General features: G+C 40.3%; 1 protein-coding gene across 2 annotated transcripts in view; it reads left to right on the top strand.

The window, feature by feature from the left end:
* JAK1 (Janus kinase 1) overlaps positions 1 to 19,780 on the top strand; it is a 99,251-nt gene that overhangs the window by 63,854 nt on the left and 15,617 nt on the right. For both annotated transcript variants that reach the window (XM_019489121.2, XM_006272602.4), the window contains 8 exons: positions 6,197 to 6,350; positions 8,841 to 9,004; positions 10,018 to 10,360; positions 12,698 to 12,883; positions 13,650 to 13,807; positions 15,218 to 15,341; positions 17,324 to 17,513; positions 19,620 to 19,726. In XM_019489121.2, coding sequence (XP_019344666.1) covers positions 6,197 to 6,350; positions 8,841 to 9,004; positions 10,018 to 10,360; positions 12,698 to 12,883; positions 13,650 to 13,807; positions 15,218 to 15,341; positions 17,324 to 17,513; positions 19,620 to 19,726 — 1,426 coding nt within the window. The remainder of the gene's footprint in view (positions 1 to 6,196; positions 6,351 to 8,840; positions 9,005 to 10,017; positions 10,361 to 12,697; positions 12,884 to 13,649; positions 13,808 to 15,217; positions 15,342 to 17,323; positions 17,514 to 19,619; positions 19,727 to 19,780) is intronic.

Raw genomic sequence — 19,780 nt, 5'->3', positions numbered from 1 at the left:
CCCGGGGCTGCTGCAGCAGTGATTCTGCCATGCAGAGCCTGGCTGGTAGCTGCAGCCTGGTTCTGCTTTTGGGTGGTGTGTGCTGCTTGTGCGTGCACTGCTCCACTTTTACTCTCCACAGGTTTTTTTGACCCCTGGATATTCAGGGGTCAAAAAAACTCTGCGCTGCTCCTTTGCAGTGCAGAAAACAACTGAACGTGCAGTATGTGGCGCTGCAGACGTGTGGTATGTGGCACTATAGACAACTATGCTCATCTGGATGCAGGCAAGGGTGGCAGATCAGGTTGCCTAGGCCACTTTAATTCTGCCGTTCTTTGTCACTCAAACATTTGATGTTTAAAATACCTTTTCTTCAGTGTAATATTTCATATGAGTAAGGTATGTGGCCAACACATTTCAAATTCTTTGGATATTTAGCTATATTCTACCGGTGAAAGATTCAAATTTTATTTCTCATACCGGTGAAAGATTCAAATTTTATTTCTCATGGCATGCCCTTTTTTCATCATCTGTCAGTATTAAGAGCTCAACATATCCACTGCTGCACTTCAGAGACGTCTTATTTACACATGGTTATATTTTAATAGGCCATTATTTTTTATGATAGACTTTATGACTAAACCCCTTATTTCCTCCACTCAATAAACTTCTACAGCATAAGAAACCACAATATTTTGTAATATTGTGGTTAACTGGTACACAGGATGATGCAGGAGTTGGACTTCTCCAGTAGCTAAAAGGAGTCTACTCTTGTTTTTAAAAATGTATCTTTTATTGATTTAATTTCACCAAAGGAAATATAAAGTATGTTGCAAAAATAAACCTGTTTTATGAAGTTGACTAAATGAGCAGGCCAACTTGTGTCTGCCCATTGTGTCCTAATGTGTTGCCTTTAGAATACTGGTTACATCCCCAGCTCTGCCACAGACTTACTTAACTTGGGCATGTCGCTTAAATGTCTCTGCCTGTTTCCATTTGTAAAATTGCAATTAAATGTGCTCTGCCTTCTGGCACTGGTTTGCCTTGTCTGTTTAAATTGTAAACACTTCAGGGCAGGGAGATTCTCTTACTGTGTTTCTGCAATGTCTCACACAAAGAGGCCCTAATTTTGACAGTAGTTTTGGAACTTTGCTGAAATCAGTGCCCTTTTATTCTTAAAAGAGAAAACTGATATAACTACCCCCCCCCCCGAGTATTGTTCGATTCTTTATAGGCATTTATCAGGGGAAGAAGGGGAAATAATCTGAAACATAACATAGGAAGTCTCAGCTGTGGCAGTTTCTTCTTTAACAATATTGCATTTGCTTTTAGTGTACTGAATTATGATGCAGATAATTAAACCACCTTTAATGAAAAGATGTTCTGACTGAAATGTCATTTTCATTAGTCTCAAAAGCTGCTTTGAGCCCCACACATGCAAATATCATTGCAGCATTAGAAGCCAAATCCCATAAGACGACCCCCCCCCCACTTAATCAGATGTGATTCAGAGGGAATAGCTTTCATCAATTATTTAAAACATATATTTTTGGCTCCTGTGTACTATTCACAAGCCTCTGCTGAGTAACTGTCGAAGTTCTTTGCTCTCCTCCCCTCTCCCCCAGCCCCACAGTTTTCTATTATGCCCTTTTGTTTTGTCATGTCAGAAATGAAACTCATTGGCCACATCCTGTGTTTCTTATTGGTGGTGAAGGGCATCTAGTACATTTTGTACATTGTAAGTTAAGAATCCAGAAGTGAAGTAGTACTTTTTGGAGGTTTTTAAAATTTATTTTGTATTGTGAAAAATGTGTGGTTTTGTTCAGTAGACTGATTTACTGAGCATGTGCCAAAACATTTTCTGCCTAGCTTTATTTTAATGTAGCTTTTTGCATATGACCTTTTTTCCCAGATGTGCAGTATTCTCTTATAATTTACCATGTTGACTTGACCTTTACATATATTAAAATACCTTTCCTTTCCGCACTTCAACCACAGAAGTACATTGTACGTTAACTTACTATGTAGATTTAGATGGTCACAGTTCTAAAGCCTGTCAAGCTTTTTTTGGACATCCATGAGCATGCTGTATGACACTCACATTAGAATCAGCTCTTACTCCCTTAGATAATGTTAACTCACATGTAGAGACATGTGAAACAATGGCAAGAGGACCAACCTAACAGTTTAACCAGTTCAACTCAGCTTAATGTTGTTAGAGATCATTCTTAGAACTTTGCGCTTGGGTAAGTTTATTATACAAAGTCACTTAGAGTTTTAAAAAGTTATTTCTGTTTGAATTGTTTATCAGGGATCTTCAGAGAGCGTTTAACAGAGGTTAGGACCCCAGTTATATTCAAAGACAAAATAGGTCTAGAAGAAACCTTGGGATAGCATATGGTCTAATTCTGCTTAAGGCAGGATAATCTCTGTCTAAACTATTCCAGACAAGTGTTTTTGTATCTTGCACTTAAACTTCCAGTGATGGGGATTTCACAGTCTTTCTAGGTTCTCTCCTCCAGTGCTTAGCCACTCTCATATTTAGAAAGTTCTTCCTAATGCTAACATCTAACCCAGTGATTCTCAACAAAGGTGCCACTAGATCCTTTTAAGGGTGTTGCACAAAATCAGGTGTATAAACAGCACTGCTGTTAGGCATGTAAACAGCATGATTCACACGATTCACAAAATAAACCTAGATATTTCAGATAGGAATCTATAGTGTCAAGAACACTCTGACTTGTTTTGGTCATTCTCAGTTCTTTGCAACAGAAGATTTTTTCTATTGTTTTTCTGTAGTCAAGAAAGGAACTGATATTTTTCTGAGGGGTGTCTGGAGTAAAAGGTGTGCCGCAAGTCAGATCACTGGTTCTCAGTGTACTCTCCCTTGTTGCAATTTAAACCTATTGCCCAAGTGGATAAAGAAAATAATTCATCCTTATCCTTTTTCTGATAACCCCTTTTGCCTTTCAGGACTTACATCCATAAGAACTACTTCACAGTCGGGGCGGCTAGGATCTGGAACCAACTTCCAAGGGAAGTGGTGCTGGCTCCTACCCTGGGGGTCTTTAAGAAGTGGCTTGATGCCTACCTGACTGGGGTCTCTTGCGCCCAGTTTCCTTCCTGCCCAGGCAGGGGGTCGGACTTGAAGATCTACAAGGTCCCTTCCGACCCTACTTCTATGATTCTGTGACTTCTCAAATCCGTGTTCAATCTTCTCATCTCTAGTCTACATACTTTCAACCTTTTCTTCTGTTTGTTAATTTCTGCTAATTTATCCTGGCCTTTTTTTCAGGATAGTGTTAAGTTATTCAGACCATCATAGCTCCCAGAGAGTTTTCTTCAGTACTTCACTTCACATTTGTGTCTAGTTGTTCCTGTGTATTTTCCTTTTCTGAAATTCTTCCTATTTATTTATTTACAACTGTTTTTTGATTTATCAGGCTACTTTAAATCATCATCCTGTCCTCTGAAGTGTGTGCTACCTCACCCATCTTGGTTATCATGGGCAGATTTGCAAAATTAGGTGTTCAAATCCATTCCCAAATCCACTACTGAGGGTACTTAAGAGTGCTGGATCCACTTGATACCTCCTCCCATTGAGCTATGGATAACTGCTCTGTGAGCATGATTATCCAACTAGTTATCATCCACTTAGTTTAATCTAGCCTGTATTTTCTTAGTTTACTAAAACAGTGTGATAGACAAGATACATCACATTCCCTGCTTCTTCCTCCCTTCCCCCCAACCCCCATCTACAAAGATACTTACTTTATTACAGAAATCAATTAATTTGGTTAGGCATAACTTGCTCTTATAACAGCCGTGGGGTTTTGACTGATTATCCTTGTTATTCTGTAGGGGTACTTTTACACGTGCTTGGAGGGGGGGGGACAGGACACAGCACTCTTGGAGCTGCACCATTTAAAGCGGCACAGCGTCTTGTGTATCGGCATCCTTGTGCTTCAAAATGGCAGTGAGGGCGCTTGAACTAAAGCTTATTCAACAGGACATGAGAAAATGAAGAAGCAGCAAGTCTGCAGATGATACCAAGCTGGGGAGGTAGTAGATATGCTGGAGGGTAAAGCTAGGATTCAGAGAGACCTTGACAAATTAGAGAATTGGACCAAAGGTTCAGAAGTTCAATAGGGACAAGTGCAAAGTCCTGCACTTAGGATGGAACAAGCCCATGAACTAGTACAGGCTGGGGACCAACTGTCTAAGCAGCAGCCCTGCACAAAAGGACCTGGGGGTGACAGTGGACACTAATCTGGATATGAGCCAACAATGTGCCCTTATTGTGGAGAAGGCTAACAGCATTCTGGGTTGCATTAATAGGAGTGTTTGTTGCCAGCAGATCAAGGGAAGTGATTCTTCTTCTCTATTCAGCACTGGTGAGGCCACATCTAGAGGACTGTGTACTACAAAAAGGATTTGGACAAATAGGAGAGAGTCCAATGGAGGACATCGAGAATGGTTAGGAAGCTGGGGCACATGATTTATGAGGAGCGGTTGTGGGAATTGGCCTTAATTTAGTCTGCGGAAGAGAAGACTGAGGGGGGGATTTAGTAGCAGCCTTTAGTTAACTGAGAGGTGGTTACAAAGACGATGGAGCTGGACTGTTCTCAGTGGGAGCAGACAACAGAACAAGGAGCAATGGGCTCAAGTTGCAGCAAGGAAAGCTTAGATTAGATATTAGGAAAAGATCTCTCACAAGGACAGTAGTAAAGCACTGGAACAGGTTACTCCCAGAGGGGTTGAGGAATCTCCATCGTTGGAGGTTTTTAAGACCTGGCTAGACAAAGCCTTGACTGGGATGATCTAGTTAGGGATGGTCCTGGCTTGAGCAGGGGGTTGGACTAGATGGCCTCCAGAGGTCCCCTTCCAATCCTAATTTTCTATCATTCAACGAAAGCTGGAATTTCAAGATACCATATGAAGAACAGGATTGGTGTTAGCTCAAACAAGAAGACTAAGAAACAATGCTAACGATGAATGCTGGACTTCATGTTGCACAGATATCTGTAACAGCCTGGCAGTCTTTTTTAACCTTGTCTGTCTAAATCTGTGTGAGTCACAACCTATTTTACTGGCAAGATATCACATCACTGGTTCTAGATCAAAAAAACTTCCTGAGATTGTGGCTGTGCGGGCTGGGTCGGGCCCTGGGCACTTTTCGTCGCTCTGCACGCGGGCTGTGGCCGGCAGCCCGGGCAGGCCGGGTCGGAGAGGGCGGGCGCCGAGCTAGAATTAGGCACAGACACGTAACGGTTGATTTTAAGATTGTTTACTTACACCGAGATGGTCGCGGTGCAGGCCGAAAACTTGCTTGAGTTGCGGTTACAACAGAAAACACGAACAATCACGTGGAGTTTGCTAGACTCCACGCAGACAGAACTCCGGATGTCCAGGACAAGCGCGCATAAAACTTGTCGATACGTCTTATAGTAGGCTCCGTTCGAAGACGGGAAGAGGTGGGCGGTGGATCAGGCCGCCAAACTCCTCTGAGCGACACGCAGGGTTTCTATTACCCTGCCGCGCACACCCAGAGTCCCCACGAGATGGATGCGGAGTCCTCTTCGGCTTGGGCGGAAACTGCTCAAGCCTCTTATACGGCTAGCAGGCCAATCGCTAGCCGCCACGTGTGAATAATTTAGAATTAGCCAGTTGCGGGGCACGAATTTGCATACGACGAGCGGGAACTCTTTGCACCGTGCATTTCTGTGTTGCAAAGGAAATGCACCCTGCAAAGACCACTGCAAAGTGGCAGGAACACTCCTTTGCACGTGGGTTCTCTGTGCAGCAGAACTCCTCTGTGCAATGAAGCCGTAAACCCACGGGGATAATTCTTAGTGCCGAAGCGCACACAAAAAAATCAGACCTTTGGGTCATGACAGTGGCAAGCACAGGTACCTTAGAATTAGTGTGTGTTTATTTGGTAGGCAACTAGGAAAAGGCAGAATGTTAAATGATAATGGGTAACCTTTACAAACAAGGCATAAGTTGTGAACAACATGAAAATCTCAACTCCTAAAATGTAATTTTTTCACTGGTCCTTTCAATCCAGGATGTTGGACCAATATACTTTTAAAGCCCAGAGTAGAAAGATGGTTTATTTATTCATAGCCACCATTTTATTTGAATAGTTAAAAACATGCATCCAAAATAAACATAGCTCTTCTCAATAACTTTAAAGTGTATTACTCTCTTTCTCAAGGTTTTATTTTACCAACTGGCATGGAACAAGTGAAAATGAGCCATCAGTCTGTAGACATACACCAAAGAAATCAAAGAGTGCTTATGAGAAGAAAATTTTGCCAGATGGAAGCCCAATACTTGATGGATACTCACTAGAATACCTTTTTGCCCAGGTAAGGGATGTACATAAGAGCCCCAAGGCATTTCTCCTGGGCTGGAATGGTCATATGAGTCCATAAATATTGTTAAAACAGAATAAACATTGCTGAGACGTTTTATATAAATTTTATTCTGATCCCTTTCTGTTCAGATGCGTTCGTTTGGTGTGGAACAGTCTGGTGGAAAATTCCATGCTGTGTTTATTGCACAGCTTATTCTTGTACAGAAAATAATTTGCCCATAGAAGACGATATGTAGAGAGATTTGTTTAGTCTCCTCTCAGTAGGGAATGGTTCTTTTCGCAGTATGTTTTATAGTAATATGTCTAGTCTGGCTTTAAATGTCCCACACCACAGATCTTGAACCTTTTCTTTTGGGTACCCATTCTACAGTCTGAATGTTTACAACCCCTGCAGTTCCCTAGCTGATTAATAACAGCAGACTAACTTGAAGAGTAACTTGGCATGCTTGTGTACTATTATAGAAATTGTGCAGTTTAACGTTTAGTCTGAGTCCTTGTAAAATATAACTAAGGCCCCTGCTATACACTACATATGTTATGCAGCTGACTGATTAATCACAGAATAAATTTAGACTGGCCACGTGCAAAAATAAAGATTGGCCACAAATACAAAGTAATTATCACACGATAAAAATGACTGTCCAGCTATAATGTTAGTGCTTGAAAATGTGTAACATCTCTATAGCTAGTTTCTATCCAGCTTTAATTTGAATATGTGGTAGGGCCCACATTCAAATTAAAGCTGGATAGAAAACACATCGTGACCACATCTACAGTATAAAACTTTGTTGGAAGGTGGGGTCCCTGCTTCACAGAGTCTGTACTCTTTGAGGAACACAAAAGATGTTACAACCTACACCCCCCACCCTAAAAGATCCCCCCCCCCCCCCGACGCTGGCTGACTATACAGAAGAAACCAGGAAATAAACTGTTTAAAAGGTGCCTTTCAATTGGTAGAATGCTCTGAAGTGAACAGAGCAAAGAAATGGGGGAGGAGGAGAAGCAGCCGGAAGCATGTTTATTTACTGATTTTTTTTTTATTTTTTTTTTCAACTCAAATGCTCTTTTGCATTAATTGTGATTTCAGTTGCTACATAATTTTCAGGCAGAAACTTGACCTGCAAAGTCCATTCCGTTTTAGAAAGGAGATTGCTGTGAAGAGAGCTGCCAGGGTGAAAATGCCTTGGTTTGTTGTGAAAGCCACAATAAAGAAAATGTAACAGTTACTACAGCTGAGCAAGTGTTGGGTGGAACCAGTTACATTTAAAGGAATGAAGGAGACTTGCATAAAAGATGTTGGGTGATTTAATATTAAGGGAGATTACCCAACATTACTGTATAAAGCATCTGGGTCATACATCTGTATCAGTATACTTAGCATAATTACTACTTGAAAGCATGCTTCGTACCTGATCACTGTTAGACTTTTTAATAGTGCATTATTGCGTGTGTCACAGCAAAAGAGAGAAAGAAAATGATTAGTCATTGTCATGAACTTTGAGAGAATGCTTCCAAAAGTACCACTTTTGAGTGGCATTCAGAAAAAAGAGTATGTAAAAATCTCAACTCCAGTACTAGACAAGAAATAAGTCACTCACAGAACAAATAGAGGGCAAAACTGCTACTCTGAAAATCTAACCTTTAAGATGTAATCCAAGGACAAAGTATTATGAACAGGAACATTAGGGTCAGGGAGATTTAATATGAACTGTAAAGATCACTTTATTGAAAAGTGAGTATCTTGTTGATTCCATAAATGCTTATTAACAAAGACAAGGTTTTTTAAGCAATGCTGGAAAAGAGGGTTCTTTGGAAGGCTGCACTGATGAGTATGAATCAGCTATATGGCCCCAGTTCTACAAACAAGGTCCACACAAGTAGACCCCTTGTGATCATACTGACTCTTAAAGGTGACAGTGGGGCTTGGGTAGAGCATTGATGTCTGTAATCAAAAGTTGGGGCTTTATTAACCAATTCTTTATGGTCCTGCCTGTGCTACAAAAACTCATTTTTAGAAGTGTGAATTGTCAGGCACAGTTCTTGGTTGCTGTGCCCTGAACAGGAATTTTCAAAGTGGGGTTTGTAATGTGGCTTTAATGCACAGGAGCCTATTTTACTGCACATTGGACTGTCATGTCAAAAACTATAGGCTCCTGTGCATTAAGCATCACTAAAAAGTGTGCACTTTTGCTGCTGCGCATTAGGGCAGACTAATACACGTTTATTTAGTATTTCTCGTTAGAGTTACTAAATTTAATGCACAGTAGCAAAAGTGCATTAATGAACATTTAGGTGTGCCCTTTGTCTAGGAGACAGCACTGATCCACTGTCATTTCTCCCCAGCTTTTCATGACTTTCTGCTTTAGAAGTTTCTGCTGATAGGCAATGTAAGGTTTGCAGTCTTGAGGCCATGCTGGCAAATAAGAGACAAGCTATTGCAAATGTTATTAAAGCTGGTGTCTTTTCTTTACTTTGCATTTAGGGACAGCATGATTTGGTGAAGGGCCTGGCCCCAGTTCGAGACCCTAAAAATGATCAGGAAATTCATGAAATCGAAAATGAATGTCTGGGAATGGCTGTCCTTGCAATCTCTCACTTTGCCATCAACAAAAACACGAAGCTGCCAGATCTTCCCAAGGATATCAGGTAGGTTGCAGTAGCTTTGCACGCAGTGTGTGGACACTGCTTCTCTCCACTGGAAGAAATGTTATACCTGTTAAAGTGTGTTGCCCTCTTGAAGTAACCCTGCAGAGTATATAAATCCTGCTATTACGCCTGCTAATAAATTACCCCTTTTGGGGTAGGGATACAATAGGAAGATGCTGTTGTGTTAGGTTACCTGCTCCTAACCAAAATAAGTGCAGGTATCACATACAACAAAAACAAGTGACATCCACAGAGTCCTGGCTATTGATGAAATTGTCAAACTTTATTTAGCATGTCATTTTACTACAGAAATTGATTTAGAAGTGGTAGCTTTATTAGCAGCTGCATCTACTAGGTTTTCAAGGGGTAAATTTAAAAACCCACAACTTCCAAATTTCTTTTAGCAACATGAAGTATAGTTAGGCTTTTGTACTCACTCTCTTGATGTCAGTTACATGGCAGGGGGTGGTTTTTGTCTCTCAGAACATGAAATTAAATTCACATGACTATAATACTGTACCTTTTTAGGGTGGTAAATTTATTGACCAATTAACATATACATTCTTTGAAGACTATATGAAGGACTAAAGTCAACATTTTCAAAAGTTTGAGTCCATATTTGAGGCACCAAAGGAGGTGCAATAAGCAGAAGTGGCAAGCACTTACATGTCCTTTTGATTTTATTGGTAATTAAGTTTCCAGTTAAAACAATTTTTGCCTAATTAATGAAAAAAGTGCAGCATATTGTTACCTACAATTTATTACCTTTAAAATATTATACTGTATACCCTAAAGAGTTAAATTAGCCATTTATATCTCAGTGCATCACAGATGAAGTTTTCAGATAAGATTAGTGATTTTTGTTCTCTCCATCAAGTATCAGAAACTCTTTCTCTGTGCACTGTGAAGTTCTGCATCTGTTTTGATAAATTACTTTTATTGGAAGTGAATTATATTTTAGAAAACTGAAAATTAAGGAGGCAGCGATGTTTATGTTCCATTGTTTTTTCCAGTTACAAGCGTTATATTCCTGAAACTTTGAACAAGAGTATCAGACAGAGGAATATCTTAACCAGAATTCGGATAAACAATGTTTTCAAGGAGTTCCTTAAGGAATTTAACAATAAAACCATTTGTGATAGCAGCGTGTCTCCACATGACCTGAAGGTTAAATACTTATCGACAATGGAAACTTTAACAAAACATTTTGGAGCAGAAGTTTTTGAGACTTCTTCATTGCTGATTTCATCAGAGAATGAGAAAAACAGATTTAATTTTGGAGAAAATGAGAACGTTCCACAGTATGAAGTGATGGTGACAGGGAACAATGGAATACAGTGGAGGCTCAAGCCAAATGTGAGTGTCCGTTTACCGATAAAACTCATTTCAGCATAAGGTCTCTCTTACAAGGATATTAGAAACTTACTAATTTTGTAAATATCAATTTTTTAACTGAAGTTTCATCTTTGTACTCTGATCTTGTTATAACCAAGTTTTTAAAGTTCATGACCAACAGTTAATAAGATTTAGTCACTTATTCCTTGTAAAAGACAACCATGCTAAAGCACTTGCCTTTATCTATAGAAAAAGCTCTGGTCAAAACGTACTTAGATCATCAGTGTGGAAACTGCAGACATTTTTCTGAGTTGTGAAAACAACTGTCTCATGGTTTAAGCAGTTAGTAGATTTTGGGTAAGCTGAGGTTATTTGGCAAGGATGTGCAGGTCAGAAATGAAGTTTCTTGGCAGAAATGCAAGAGAACTGACACGAAGCCTGTACAATGCCCAGGATTGGCCGGTACTAGTCCTTTGCTTGTCTGAGTGCCAGTCACTGTGGCTGTTTATTATCTACCCCGAATCATCCAAGCCAAATATTTCCCTTCAGGTTTAAAATACATGATTTGTATTGAATATCTGCATCTGTTCAAATAACTAACACTGATGAGCATGTATAGGATGGGCAGTAAAGTCTTCCTCTAACTTTACATAGAGTTAATTTTACTGGAGGCTCTTGCATTGTACTGAATGATCCTAAACATTTGCTTTATCCTGATGTCAGAGTTTGTTAATGCTTCTTAGGGAGATTAGTGCACACAAGCAAAAGTAGAAACTGAATTTTCAGATTAACACCAGCTGTATTTAAAAATCCTTGTTCTCAGTTTTGTGTTCATAGATAAGGCCACCTTGCTCAGTCACTTGACTGCACGTAGAACAACACCAAATATTTTCATGATAAACCTGAGTACAAAAAAGGACTGTGGGAGACAAAGCAGCCATGACAGGGCTGACCTGAAGTTTGCCTTTTGGGCCTTGTTTTCCAGGTGTGAAGAGAACCTGGCACATAATAGGAACTAAATCAATATGAATCATAATAACGACAATAACAATAATGAACAATGAAAAATGTGCATGCTCAAAACCACGGATGATAGGGAATGGGATCTGCAAGTGTGACAAATTCTCTCCTAGTAGTTATAAGGGCCTCACTTGAGGAGTGTAAATAGATGAAAATTCATTAGCGCACTCCCGTCTGCTCCTCTAACATCCTGTCTTACATGTTTATAACTTAAACTACTGAAATATGCAAGTTTTAAGAATGTTAATCAGAAAAATGGCATCCGAATTCTTGTCTCAGGGCTTCTGCAGGGCGGAAAATGGACATGCATCTAAAATTGCATTGGGATCTACACTTAGTAATGGCCTGTCTCATGCATTTTAGTGTGGGACAAGTGTTTTTAGATGCTGCTAATTGTTCAGCATCCTGTTCTCCTTCCAAGATTGTGTGCCTCTGCAGACAGACTCTGCAAGGCTGGTTGGTCATTCACCCAGTGGCTCTCTTGCCTGCAAACCCTCATGCTGCAGTACGTATGTAGCTAGATGAATGGATGTCTGTGGGAGCTGAGCTGAGTGTGATGTGTAGGCCAGATTGGCTGCATTATCTTATTCCCAGCATCCACTTCTATGCATGCAGAGTTTCTGTGGAAGGGACCCATGGCTTCCATTAGGGGTTGGAGCAGTGTTGGGCAGGGAGCTGCTCAGGAGCTGTATGTTTCACCCACTCCCTCCTCTTCTGCTGTTCTTGCTACCTTTACATACCATTTTACTTTTGTTTGCTTCCCTCCATGCCCTGCTTTAGAGCTGAATATAGGACTTTTATTTCAAACTTCCATGTGGTAGAAAGAACTGTAATTAAGGATTGTTCTTATGACCTTCTGGAGCAAGCAGCCTCTTTGAAATTAGAAAATGAGAATGGATATTTGAGAAGGAGATCCAAGAAAATGTAGACACCCAGCTCCTCTTTGTGTTGATTGAAAAGATGATGTTGGTTTTCTAAGGGCTTATGTTTAACATCAATGAGACATATGATTTGTAAGCCTTAGTAGATCAACTTTATGAACAGTATAGAAGTAACATTACCCTTTCATATAGATGGAGGAACAGAAAGAAAGGTTAATGGACTTGTCAGGTTGCACAGTGAATTGGTGGCAAAAGCAAGCCCAGAATGTATGAATGTGTTGCTCTCAACCTTGGGCTTTATAAAGAAAATGTTGGGCTCACAAGTAAGGATAAAGAGAAGATGTGAGTGATTTTTTTAAATGGCTGAGAGCTGCTAAGTGCTGCAGAACTCCTGGTGCAAACCTCTACTTCCATCACCAAAAAGCCGATGTTTATTATCTGTACCCCTTGTTTGCAGATTCAACAGACTGACAAAGAGAAGCATAAACTAAAGAGGAAGAAATTGGATGGCAAAAACAAAAAGGATGAATTAAAAACCAAAATCCAAGAGGAGTGGAACAATTTTTCATACTTTCCAGAAATCACACATGTTGTCATAAAGGAGTCCACAGTCAACATTAACAAGCAGGACAACAAAAGGATGGTAAGAGCTTTGCCTGGGTAAGTTCCCTTCCGGTGGAAGGAAATAGACGCATTTTTGTGGGGCAGCAACGGTGCCATTAGTACTGTCTGTTCCTTTTGTCATTCTTCTAATGGACATTTAAGGGTACCACATAGTGTATGTGCCTCTTGAATAGTAGCAATATGTCCCTCACCACTCCACGTTTGTCATCCTTCCATTCTTCCTTGAGCCCCAAAGCAGTCACTATATGGGAAGAATCCCACCACACCTCAATTTGGTGTATGCTGGAGAGACAAAAGCAGCAAGAGGGAGAGAGAGCAATAGGGCTGGAGAGAAGAGAAACAGACAAACAGAGAAGGAAGGATCAGGTAGGGGATGAAGAAGAGTATCATTAAATGCAGGCATAAGCTTGTTTCTGCCTCCAGATGCTCCCATTACAGAAACTACCAAAACATGTATGGGCCTGAATCTCAGGGGGCATCACCCCACTGCTGAGGAATTTGTGGAACTCTACATGGGTGTCAAGAGTCTGGACTACCGGATTGCATTGCAAGACTAGGGTGTAGCGTGGCTTGGCCTACAGCAGAATAGTCTTTGCTGGACAGTTACTGGGCAGTACAGGGTGATATTTAGGGCCATTCCAAATGTTTTGTTTCAGCCATATGTACTGGGCAACAACGTTATTCAATCCTGTAAAGAAATCCTAATGCACATGAGTTCCTGTATTCAACACCATCCTTCATTTTCTAATCACAGTAATTCTTGACTGAATTATCTTTTTTTCAAGGAATTAAAACTCTCTTCACATGCGGAGGCCTTGTCATTTGCGTCATTGATAGATGGATACTTCAGACTTACAGCAGATGCCCACCACTATCTCTGCACTGATGTTGCTCCACCTTTGATAGTGCACAACATAAAAAGTGGATGCCATGGCCCCATTTGGTTTGTCAAATACCATTTATTTTTTATAATGTTTTCTTCCTTCAGTTCCATACACATTCCGTGAATTCATTGAAAAAAAATCTGAGAAATTTAGAAGGATTCCAAACAAACAGATTCTTGCAGGCCAAAGGTGGCAAGGGGAGTTACTCTGTTGTAAACGGGACTGATGGCAAATGTTTTGTTTTTAAATTTCCAAACTAAATTTTCCCCAGGTGTTTATGGAGGGAGTGGAGGATGTTGGAGACAATTTTCCTAAAAAAACCGATCACCAAAAACAGTGTACAAAGCTTGATAAGTAGGATGGGGTTTTCAAAAGCACTCACCATCTGTCTAACTCTGTCCTCACTGAAGCCAGTGGTGAAAGTGGCAAAATCCCAAGTAATTTCAAGGGGAACAGAAGTAGTTCAATACCATGTGTTTTACGAATCCTGCCTTTAGTACCTGTCTTCCATGAGCCACAACTCTAAAGATGGAAAACATTTTGATTCCATAAATCTGCAGGCTGTTACAAGTAAAACATAAACAACATTTCCTTACATAGGCTGCAGTTCAATTCTCTTGTGCTATTTTACATAATATTAGTTGTTTTATAGTGAACATAGAATAAAGAATTCTGGTTTCCTGTCTCAAACTAACCACTTCTTCCTGAATTCTTCCTCCTTTTGGGCCAGCCCAACATGGGAATCTCAGCAGTGATTCAGTGCGCATCAGCTTGCTCGTCAATAAAACCACAACATTCAGTTATCTTACAGGAGTAGGTTGAGGCTTAATTCAGTAATGTTTGTGAAGACCTTTTACAGAGTTTGTACTAGAGACTTGAAAGATTGGGAGTCACTTAACCAAAGCTGAACTGTGCCTTTCCTGGTCATGAGATCCTTGGATGCATGTGCTAAGTGGCATTTTCCTTTTTAAATTAAAAAGTAAACACACTTTTCCTTTGTTTCACTTTTTGCTTGGTTGCTTTCCTCCTTTTCTGGATCTGTCCACTGTGCATAAAACAATTTGTCTGCAAGTGACATGACTGCGAGTGCAGTATGTGTGTCATGATGGACTGCTGCAACTTAAGGAAATAATGACTGTCGTTGAAAACGGGCTGAATTCTTAGAAGTTTTAAAGATGTGACAAAGGCATGACATGCAGTCCTGGAAGCAGTCCCTGCCCATCCCCCCCACCCCTCAAATTTACCAGATGTTTGTCTCCATCTATTTTTGTTTTGCTAAACAAAGTATGCATATAATGCACACAGTATAAAACATGCTTTACTAATAATAGAGCTGTCTGGATATTGCAGTTGAACACTCTTGTTCTATAGGCAGCCCTCTTCTCGTGGGGAGGGGGGAACAGTTAAAATAGAGTTGAATGCTACTGCTCGTTTGTTCTGTATCTTCATTCACATATTAATTGTTTCAGCACCGAGTACGCCACCAACAAATTGAGACTAGAGGGGAATGAGGAAGGAATGTACGTGCTGAGATGGAGTTGTACCAACTTCAATCACATCCTCATGACAGTGACGTGTTCTGAAACCTCAGAGGTATATTGGAACGTATATCACTCAATGATGTTTTTAGCTGAGTTCACAATGTCTGAGTCATACAGATTATATAATTTCCATAATCCATGCTAGTCTAGAACATGTTCCTCTTCCCTCTATTAGTAGGTCCCTGTAGAAATAACAACTTGCTGCTTACAGGTTCAGTCTCCCCGGGTAATGAATGGTGTTCATTACAGAGATCACATTATTAACTAGAATATAATTTAACTCCATGTTATGTCTCATTAGGCTGCTTGCTTCTGCAGCTCGTGTTATAAAGCTGCACTAGATCCTCAATCCTTGGGTAATTAGAAGGTTTCTAGCTTTCAGCCTAAATTCATTCTTAGCCAGTTTATATGTTTGTTCTTTTGCCAATATTGTCTTTTGGCTTAAATAGCTTTTCCTGTCAGGGGATTGAACTCAATGACCCAGGAAGTCCCATCAGGTCCTGTGTTCCTGTCTGATGGAAGGAACAGGCCTTGGCTTACAGAACTGGGCCCCAGCATTGCTCTACCACTTCCACTACTTTAGTGGCAGTTGCAGGAGTGTGTGGGAGCAAATTGGCTCAGGGTTGTCAGAATTAACTGGAGAAGAACACAGTAATATATGCAGGGTTGAATGACAGATTGATGCTGTGACAATAAGGACCGTATGAAAAACAGGAGTGTAGGGAAGGGCACTTAACAGCACTAAAACAAGGTACTTTCCAAAAGCTCTCAAAGATTTCAGCCATTATGGCAAGTGGCATAGAGCTTCCTTCATGTAAAATAATGAAGTGCAATATAAGGGAAGGGAGCTGGGAAAACAGATGTGTATTCAAGGCACTTTCATGCAGGGTTTATCTTCAAATGAGTTTTGTCTGAGCAAGGAAGGCTTCAGGGCTGTGCCCTTAGTGTAAGAAATAGCAAAAATCATGAGGTAAGAGAGGTAGGGACACTGGAGAGTAAACACACGGACGTAGGAAAACAGAACAGTTGCAGCTCGAAGGCAAAACGTCTGATCCAAAGTCTATTAAGTCAGTGGAAGCTTTCTACTTGGACTTTGGTTCGGGACCAAGTGCTTAAGCTGTTTACATAGGAATCAAATTATGCAAATGGCTCAGACAAAGTATAACATTGCTAGCAAGAGTCCAGTGAGGCAAGAAGGCACATTTGAGGTATGGCAGTCAAATGGGGAGGAAAGGCGTTGATGACATATGGTACTAGCAGACATTTAACATGAATATAAGTTTTCATTTAGAGAGCTTAATTTATATGCCAAAAGTGGGTAGAGATAGGGAAAGTGAGTCACTGAAATGCAAAGTGGGGTTTGTCTTGGAGAACTTGGGACTCAGAAGAGTACAGAGATTGTAAAGGTGTTCAGGAGCACAGAGACATCAGTCTATGCCCTTATCTTTCCTCTGAACTGGTACGTACTTGATCTAAGACCTATGCCTTTAAACATTTGAAACTCTTCACCAAGGCCACTGTGTAATCGGCAAACTTAAAAAATTCTGGTCTTTCAAGGGGTCTTTCACTCAGCATCTTGACCAGTTTATCTTCTGTCATGGTGCATCTTACTACCTCTTGTGGATGTAAAAATCTTTTAGATATTTATGCTTTCAAGCATGGGTCCAGATTTAGCACTCAGTGAATTAATGGAGCAGAATGCCAAAGGAGCTAATGGAACCACTGGACATTAGCTTCATTCTATTTTAGGTTATGTCTTGTCTAAGAGCAGGATCTATAAGTTGGGCTGGATGCCTGTGTATTACTGCTTCAGTTCTGCTCCTGCCTGGGACTGAAATGTATTGGGATTCTAGTGCCTTTTTGTGCTACCCAGCTAAGGACTGTAGCTAAGGAGCAAGCAATAAATTTGTCTCTGGTATTTCTTTGGCTTTATTGGGGTAGTCACAGACTTGATCCCTAATCTGCTTTTTGGCCTTGGGATAGTGCTTCATCTTTGTGATTTGATGTTTTGCCTTTTTTTTAATTAATTAATAGTTACAGGTAAACAGTTCAGTCCAGTACAAAAACTTCCAGATTGAGATGAAGAAAAATGAGTGCCTTCTGCATGGCTCCAATAGGTCTTTCTCATCCCTAAAAGAGCTGATGGATCACTTGAAGGGACAGATCCTTAAGACAGACAATATCAGCTTTACACTGAGGAGATGCTGCCAGCCGAAACCAAGAGGTAGGCTCTGTTCTTTTAGACAGGGAGAACTGAAGGCACTCTTACAACCAGAGGGTGTGGTGATTGTTTTAGATTGTCATTTTAAGTAACTTTGACAAAGGTTTTAAAACATAAAATATAAACATAACTTATTTATTCCTGGACTGAGGGGAAGCTTCTTTTTTTAAACAAGTTGAAGTCTCCAAACACTGTGAATAACTTAATTTGGAAAATTATGTGAACTCAGCACAAAATACTCAAAGTATCATTGGTGCTTGTATCATTGGTGCAAACTTTTTCAATTGGAGGTATAAAAAGACCTGTTTGTCTTGTGTGTAAGTAGCAGCTCTGCACACCTGGGTTATTAGGTTGGTTTAAATGGAAAATGTCACAGCTGATTCATGAGTTGAAGTACTGCTGAACACTGTAAACTGTAAGCAGGAACTGTATAGGGGGCTTCCCTAGACCTCTACAGAACATGTACACTCAGCAGCAATGCTTGCAAGTGTTGTGCTCCTTTGTTTGAACAGAGGAAGTGTGTAGCCTGTGATGTAAGGTCATGATCTTTTACTTAAAGATCACTTGCTCTTCAGATCAAATGTTAATAATAATAATAATAGAGGAGACCCAACAGAAATTTGATCCCACTCTTATTGCTCTGTCAGGACTCACCTGGAAGTCAGTAGAAACTTTTTGAGCAAGGACCACAACATCACCTGTGCTGGAAATGGGGAGAATGGAACTTTTGTGAACTGTGACTGTCCATTTTATTAAAATTGATTTTTTTTTTTCTTCAAATTGCTTGTAGCTGAACTTTACATGAAAGAGGAAGCAAAGAGTGGTGTGGTGTGGTCTGGTTGATCAGATAACAGCTTCCTTTTAGAATAAGGGAAATAACGGAGCAGCAGTAGCTACGTTTTTGTTTTTGAAAAGTTTAGAGAAGTATGTTCTATATACATATGAAAGACAATTTATATTTCTTAAATAACAACCTTAGCACCACTTCTTAAACAAATAGTAACAAGAATTACTATCTGGAGCATTGAGAGATTAAAGCAATTACATTTTTAAAAAGTCCAGATACTTAAGAAATTATCTGCAGTTGTAGCACTGTTAACATGTAGGAGGAGAAGCTTGCTTTGCCCGCTGAGCCCACCTCCTCTTGACCTTAGAGTTGCATTTGCTTATGTCAGTTGATCTCAACTTTGGTGGGAGTTTTTGCTGTATGAAGAACGTGAGGTCCCCCAGGTTCCCTGTTTTGCCTCTTCCTCTTTGCCTTTTCTAGAAGTTAAGTAACTTATGTTTGTAATGAAGTCTAGCCTAGACCTGATAAAAGAATTGTTTCATCTTAGGTAAAAAGGTAGCCTTGAGGCACATGTTCTATGCCTGATAATGGGAATGTGGCATCTAAAGCCATCAGACCATGGGTTTCTGCACACTGGTGTACATTAATTGCTGCTGCAGACAGAGTTTGTGCGATTCTGATGGGCTTTTCGCTACCAAAGGCACAAGGAAAGAGGGAGGCTTCCTGAGCCTTCATTTTCTCTGCCCCCCTTGAGGCAGAGTTACTTTTATTATACTCAGAGCAAGAAGGCTGTTAGTTCTCCCTGGGTACAATCCTAATGAGGAGGAGGAGACATGGCTCTCTTTCACTCATACCTATATAGGCCAGTGGATCTGGCCATCCACAGGAGGGAGTGCCTACTATGCCCACTGTGGCTGGGTACAGGGCTGTGCCAGGCAGCCCTAGGATGCACCGTGCACAATACTTTACAGAGCTCATTTGGGTCCTGTATGTTTCCTAATGCAGTAAGCACCAGCTTTTTTTCACTTACTTGGTTACGTACAGAAAAATGAGGCCGATGTTCAGATTAAAAAAAAAATGGCACAAAGTTATCTTCCTGGATGCCCCACCAGGAGGTAGAATAGGAGAAGTTGTGCAGACATGATGTCAGATTTACTTCCCAAACAATCCAGTGGTTTTTTGGTTGTTTTTTTTGCTCACAGTGAACATATAAAAAGTCAAAACCATTATTATCGGAACTGTTGGAAGTAAAGAATTATAATGGCTTTTATTTACTTAAGTTTTTGACAAAAACACCCCTTTCTCTCTTCCTTGTTTTCCAGAAATCTCCAACTTATTAGTGGCAACAAAGAAAGCTCAGGAATGGCAGCCAGTTTACTGTCTAGGTCAGCTGAGTTTCCATCGAATCCTCAAAGAAGAAATTACCCAAGTAAGTAGCTAATGACTTTCACCTTGCTTTGCTGATCCTTTCATTAATTTAATA

This window comes from Alligator mississippiensis, chromosome 5 (assembly GCF_030867095.1).
Source record: "Alligator mississippiensis isolate rAllMis1 chromosome 5, rAllMis1, whole genome shotgun sequence".
Taxonomy (NCBI): Eukaryota; Metazoa; Chordata; order Crocodylia; family Alligatoridae; genus Alligator; species Alligator mississippiensis.
This window is presented reverse-complemented; position numbering and strand designations above follow the sequence as displayed.